This window comes from Trachurus trachurus (assembly GCF_905171665.1).
Source record: "Trachurus trachurus genome assembly, chromosome: 9".
NCBI classification, from domain to species: domain Eukaryota; kingdom Metazoa; phylum Chordata; class Actinopteri; order Carangiformes; family Carangidae; genus Trachurus; species Trachurus trachurus.
The window spans coordinates 15,296,791-15,303,518 of NC_139895.1; the positions used below are offsets into that span (position 1 = coordinate 15,296,791).

At 45.5% G+C, this 6,728-nt stretch overlaps 1 protein-coding gene across 2 annotated transcripts; it reads right to left on the reverse strand.

The window, feature by feature from the left end:
* Positions 1-1,137: 1,137 nt before the first annotated feature.
* On the reverse strand, positions 1,138-6,519 carry isl1a (ISL LIM homeobox 1a; the record flags this gene model as incomplete). Of its 2 annotated transcripts, none has more annotated exons than XM_083979273.1 (6): positions 1,138-1,254; positions 2,624-2,791; positions 3,282-3,568; positions 4,550-4,809; positions 5,892-6,081; positions 6,468-6,519. In XM_083979273.1, the coding sequence occupies 6 exons, from the start codon at positions 6,493-6,495 to the stop codon at positions 1,138-1,140; spliced, it is 1,050 nt and encodes a 349-aa protein (XP_083835399.1). The 2 variants fall into 2 exon arrangements, with proteins under 2 accessions (XP_083835399.1, XP_083835398.1); XM_083979272.1 differs by having other exon boundaries at positions 3,282-3,565; positions 6,468-6,495.
* Between the last annotated feature and the right edge of the window lie 209 nt (positions 6,520-6,728).

The following is a 6,728-nucleotide window of genomic DNA, read 5'->3' on the forward strand; positions in this document are numbered from 1 at the left end:
TTGATGTTATTACTATTATTATTATTATTATTATGGTGGCTGCATCAGTATTATCAGCTTGTTGTTATTAAATAAATAGACAAATAAAAAAAACCTGCAGCTACTCTGCAGTGTCACATTGAAGACTGACGCAGTTTTACAGACATTTGCTTCTCCGTTTAAAATCATCAAACCCCGCCGTCTCTTTGTTTCTATCATATTTTTAGCAGGACTCATGTTGAGCAGCATCAGCACCAAAAGCCATCCCGCCATTGAACGCACCTGACGCTGGCCACACGTCTCAATATTCACCTTATAGATAATTCATTCAAAAACAGAAAGAAAAACAAACAAAAAAAAACAGAAAAAGCCACAGAACAAACTCAAAGTCTTTTTTTGTCTCTTTTTACTTCAGTTAAGAAAGTTACACAAAAGGTGGCAAATTTGTCGACAATAAATAATAAATAATTTTTTGTTGCACGGGAACAAACGAAACATTTTCTTCCAGAGCTAAACGGTATTTTTTTTAACTTATTATTAATTTACACATCTTTGGGAAAGAAAAAAAATATTCTCGGACAGACACTAACTCACACAAATGTCCCACGAAGCTTGTGGCAAAATAGAGGTATACCTTGTTGCAAATGCTTTAGTACTTGGGTCATGTAGGAAATCGTGTAATTAAATGAAGAAGCAGTGCTGTTCCCTCCAAACGGTCTATTATATGATGAAGTGCGTTTATGGATTTAAAAAAAATCACCAGTCATTGTTTTTGTTTTGTTTTTTTCTATTCAGAGTAGCGCACAGCGTTTCGATGGAGTTAAGAGTCCGGATCCGTCTCCTGTACTCAAGAGGTCCCGTTGATCGGTGGAGTCACGGTCATGTCTTCTCGTTTTGGCAACTGTTAACCAGGCAGCACCGGCCATGATGACGCACGGATGGACGGTGGACACTCTAACGTCCATCCGGGGCGTTAGAATGGGTGGCTATGGTAAAATCCCATGATTGTCTTCACAGTGTCAAAATACAACCAGGGGGGTTGCTTGGTGCAGTCGGGCGGGAGGGGCATGGGATGAACTGGGGAAGAGGAGGAGGAGGGGGAGGAGGAAGGGGGGCTGTGTGTTCAGTTCAGTTCAGTCCGTCCATTGCGCGTCCTGCTCAGGCCTCGATGGGACTGGACACCATGCTGTTCGGCGTGTCTGGAAGCTGGGACGACATGGACGCTACCTCGCTGCCCGTCGAGTTGGAGCCCGGTCCTCCCTCCGAAAAGCTGACCTGCGAGGAAGGAAGAGGGTATATGCATGAAGACATCGGTCAGACACATCTGGATGCATGCACGCGCTCTGACAGCTGCTGGAGGATGATGGTTTTAGTTCATTCACACCGATAGGCCTGGATCCAGAGCGGCCCTGCTGGATCCACCGCCAAAGTCCACTTTGAACTTAGACCAGAGGTTTATTTACGGTGATTATTGACATTAATTTGTAGATTAATTTGTCCCGAGTTTCTCCGGAACAGTAATTAATTTTGAATAATAATATGGTAACAATAAACAGTGGTGTTACCCTCTTGTTGATTACCCATCAGTCTGTGCGTGATAATTAGGAACTACAGGCTAAATAGTAGGTTAAACACACACATTAAAATTAAGTGTAAGCAGCCAGTCAACAAATATTTTTCTGCATTTTTTACGTAAAAGCAGCTTAATTGTTTTGGTAGTGTGTCAAAAATAAACTTGAGCATGACGTCAGCTGTGGTGATTGATTATAATCCTTTTATTGATCCGCATCTGATATCTGAACCCTCGACCAGCCTCAATAAAACAGGCTACTATAACAATATAATATCTACCAGTGTTTTTTCTTAATAGTTCTGCTTCCACACAACCAAACAGCGTGAAGTGCGTGTCACCTTCCGGTCCTGTCATAAATGTTGATCATTTATGGGAACATGTGTCCACGTGCAGCCTGAGCGCTGCTGGGTCAGTTTGGGAGATTTCAGGATATCATGTTTATGATGCCTCATTCCACAGAAACAAATCAATAAGAAAGAAAAATCGATTTATTTCCAAGGGTTCACTTGTCCCGGGATGTGTCTCCGCACCAGGAGCGACATCCCATCAGCCCGGGTTCTGAGTAGGTTCTGGAGAGGCCTTCTGTCTATTTAACTAAAGAACCGGAACAAAACTCACAGTCCACAGCAACTGGGCTGATTTTATTTAAATGGACTGACCATTTTAAAATTTCCCCATAGAGAGAGAGAATTTTTTTTTCTTCTTTTTTTTCCAACCATGCTGCTGTGTGATTATACGCACCTTATGCCCACAGAAATATTCACTACTCAGGATTTGAATGAAGATGCAGAAGTGGAGAAAAATAACTCGGAGGATGATTTGTTTTGTTTTGTTTTTTTAATTTAGAAGTTTAAAAGTTTAGATAAATAAATTCCGTGTCCCACATCAAAGTAGATCCCGTGATAAGTACACACAGATGCACGCCTGTTTGTTGACCGCTATTTTTACGCAGATAAAACCTTTGCGCGTCTGATATATCCTCAACAGAAATTAAATAACCTATACAAAAATAATGTATTAAAGTGAATACATTAACATTCAGATTCCTTAAGTGGAGAATGCAGGACGTACCAGTTGCTGGAAGGCCGGCTGATCGATGTCGCTCTGCAGGGCGAAGTCGCTGAGCACCTTCCAGGGCGGCTGGTAGCTCTGCACCTCCACCGGGTTGGCCTGGATGCCGCCGTCGTGCCGCTCCGGACTGGCCGCCACCATCGGGGTCCCCGTCATTCCCTGGATGTTCTGCGAAAAAGGATGATGAGGCGACGTGGTCACAACCCCGGTATCTATCTATCTGTCACTGTGACTGATTACACGTGTGAGCAGTGTGTGTGTGTGTGTGTGTGTGTGTTGGGGGGTAGGGTGTGGGGGTAGGGGTGGGGGTGCAGGCAGCAAACTAACGTGGGATGGATAGACTCTGTGGACTTTTACTCTTGCAGGTCTGAAACTCTGAAACCTTAAAATAGCTCCAGATCATCATCATCTAATAGGTTATAATAATGGAGGAGGGAGCAGGAGGGGAGGGGGCGAGGGGGGCATCCTACAGCTTAAACTGGGGACCCTGACACCCCCACCTGTAACCTTTGACTCGGAGACATAATGTGTGTGTTTCGGGCATTTATGAATAAAACAGTTATATTCACTCTAAAAAAAGTGAAAAGCTGCCGTGTGGCCCAGTGGGTTCAGTGTGAAATGCCGTGGATGGACCCGGGTCCGGTGCTCGTCGTCTTACCGTCTTGTCGTTGGGCTGCTGCTGCTGGAGCTGCTTCATCAGGATGCTCCTCTTCTTGTCCTTGCACCGCTTGTTCTGGAACCAGACCCGGATGACCCGCGGGCTGAGGCCGGTCATCTCCACCAGCTGCTCCTTCATGAGCGCGTCGGGCCTCGGGTTCGCGTTGTAGCAAGTCCGCAGCGTGTGGAGCTGCTTCTCGTTTAACACCGTCCGGACCCGGGTGGTCTTCTCCGGCTGTTTGTGGACGTGAGGCCGCAGCGCTGGCTGTCGGGCCGAGATTGGTTCTGCTGTTGACAAAGGACGGGAGAAGAACCCAGGGAGAGGGGGGTGGGAATCAATTTATCTGTCTGCGGTGCGGTGGAGGGGGTTTAGACAGGCAGGCCTGTGAGTTTCACAGGGTCTCTAACACATGATGGACCACTGTCACAGACACACTTTGACTGATCCTCAGTGACACTGGAATAAAGATCAGGCCTTAAAGCTAAACAACAATGAATAAATAAAAAATCTTCCTCCTGCTTTGCTCTAAACGCTCCTGAGCTAAACTTCCTCTGAGTGGGACCATATCTCATGTTTCAGCAGCTGCAGGCTTCATTGCATTTTAGTTTCAAACAGCACAGCTCTGATTGACTCATCTGACCCAAGGTCAAACCCTACACTGAGAACAACCAGGGCCATCTGGTCCCTGCAGCAGCCAGTCCACTACCAGCGAAAACCTCAGCCCCCTTCCTTCCAGACATCTTTAGTCTCCTGGACCCTCAGCCCATGTGTCGCGCTGCTCCTCCACCAGTGATAACTGGGTGTATTTCTGACAGCAGCGCCCACTGTATCTAATCTCCGAGCCTGGTCTGAGCGGACTGTGGTATGCAGAACAGAATCAAGAAGCAGGAGCTCACACACCAGAACCGGTCCCACAGAAGAAGACGAAGAAGAAAAAGAAAAAGAAAAAAAAAACTTCAACCAGCCAAACACGGACCAGGAGAAATTAACATTACAGCATCAGGGGATCTGTCTGACTCGGTCCGAGTCTGCAGAGAAAACTCATCAACGGAGAAGCGCAACACCAGAGTTGCGGTTAATCTGAACATGAAACATCTCAGTCTGGTGGAGTCAACTCGGATAATCCTTTTATTTTTAAGGCCTGACCCAAAATCCAACACCGGGAGAAAAGGCTTCAGGACTTCCGAGACAAAAAAAAAGTCAAAGCCATACTCAGTAGTGTCTGCGACAGTATATCGGTCCTCGTATCCCACTCCCCGGGACTTTACCTGCCATCTGCAGCGGTCTGGCGGGGTGCAGCGGACTGAGCGGGTCTCCGGCGCCCAGGCTGGCCCGCTCCACCACGTCGTGGTCCGCCCGGCAGAAGAGCCCATCCTCCCGCAGAGCAAACTCGTCGCCCGGGATGAGCTGCCGGCTGCAGGCGACGCAGCGGAAACACTCGATGTGGTAGACCTTGGAGCGGGCCCGCATCACGAAGTCGTTCTTGCTGAAGCCGATGTTGCATTTGGCGCATTTAATCCCGTATAACCTGCACACACGCGCGCGCACACACACATACACACACACACACACAGCCCGATCAGTTTCACTGCAGGAAACTCAGACACCAAAATCTCCTTGTAAAAAAAATTGCCTGAGCCTGCAAAACAATATCGATAATTTGTCCTCAAAATAATAATAATAATAATACTGCTATACCACCACCACTGTTACAACTAATAATAACTGTAATAATAACAACAACAATAATAGCCTAATAATTATAGCAAATAATAAAAACAAAATTTTGCACTTATAAGAAATAATGTGCTATAGTAATGTTTTGATAACAATGTATAGCCTGGCAATATTAATAACATATAGGTTGAGCAATTAAATAATAACAACAATAATAATAGTCTAATAATAATAATAACAATAATAATATTATTATTATGAATAACAACAACAAAACAACAATAATAACAACAATAGTAGCCTAATAATAATAATAATGGTGACTTATCAGCAGTAAAAGTAGCTATTCTGATATGATAGGACTAAGTTTTTCTCTGGACGACACTGGTGTACTGTGTAATTTGTGTTTTGCCATTAAACAGCTGGTCCTCCGGTCATGATCTAATATTTATTAATAGCGATAATCAGCGAATCATTTTGAGGCCTTTTTTTTTTTTTTTTTTTTTTAAATATCTGATAGTCGCAGTGGGTTCTGCCTCAGTCTTATCCGGATTCAGTTACACAGTCTCAGCCTGTGTGGCCTCCTGTGTTTTTAAATGTGTGATGTTGTAAATTGTGAAACTCTGACTTTAGTCGGGAGCACGCGCTTTACAACAAGTTGTTCCTTATGAAGATGATAAATATTTGAACCCATGTTGAAAAGCGGCTCCAGGCGCCTGAAACCAGGCCCGGTAATCTCACGCTCATATCGTAAAAACATGGAATAATAATTATTATTATTTATAAGAATATAATAATAATTATTATTATTATTATAACGATCCCAGTCTGCGTGCAGCTCCGGCTCCTGTGGTGTAGTAGCCTATGTGAAGGAGCCTGTGGGGTTGGGGGTGGGGTGTTCGTCCCAGCCTGTCCTGTCCCGGCGCGTCCTACCTGATGTAGTCCCGTTTACAGTAAGTCTTTCCGTCCCGGACGAAGCATGTGCAGGACTCGTCCAGGTACTGGCTGCACTCGGCGCATTTCAGACAGGCAGCGTGCCACTCCAGGTCCGGGGAGACCCGCAGGATGTACTGGTCGTGGATCTGGTTCCCGCAGCCCACGCACAGAGACACCAGCCGCTTCTCTGGAAGAACAGGACACATGACACACTGTTCACAATGGATCGCTGAATAAAGCAGACTATCAAATCACCTTAAAGCAATTATAACCTATTGTTATTATTGTTATTATTAATAATAATAATTATTATTATTATTATTGTCGTCATTATTATTAGTAGACTATTATTATTTGAAAACTTGAAGAAAAAATGTCCATAGAAAAGTCTGCAGGGACGCTCCACTGACTTAACGCCTGTAATAATAAGGTAGCCCATAATAATCAGTTTTTAATAAAAACTACCAGGCCGAGGAAAGATGTTCTGCCTGCAGCATCTCAAGGAAACTGACTCAACTTGGGATGAATTTACTTCCACCATCGCTCCCCAGCTCCGAGCAAGTCAAGTCTTACTTTTCGGCGGATCCCCCATGTCTCCCATGTCCACAAAGTAAGCCGACGTTAGGTCCACTGTCACGGCGGTCTGCGGCGCCTGGAAGCCTGGATGTGTCCTCCGCTGCCGGGCTCGCCGGGGCCAGGGGGGCTGTGCTGTCCGGCTCGGAGAAGGAGTGTGTGTATGTGTTTGTTGCCGGCGTGTGTGTGGAGCTCTGATCCTGACAAGCGGCGGGGCTGACGTAGGACATCAGCACGTCATCTGCATGAGCAGCTGATTGG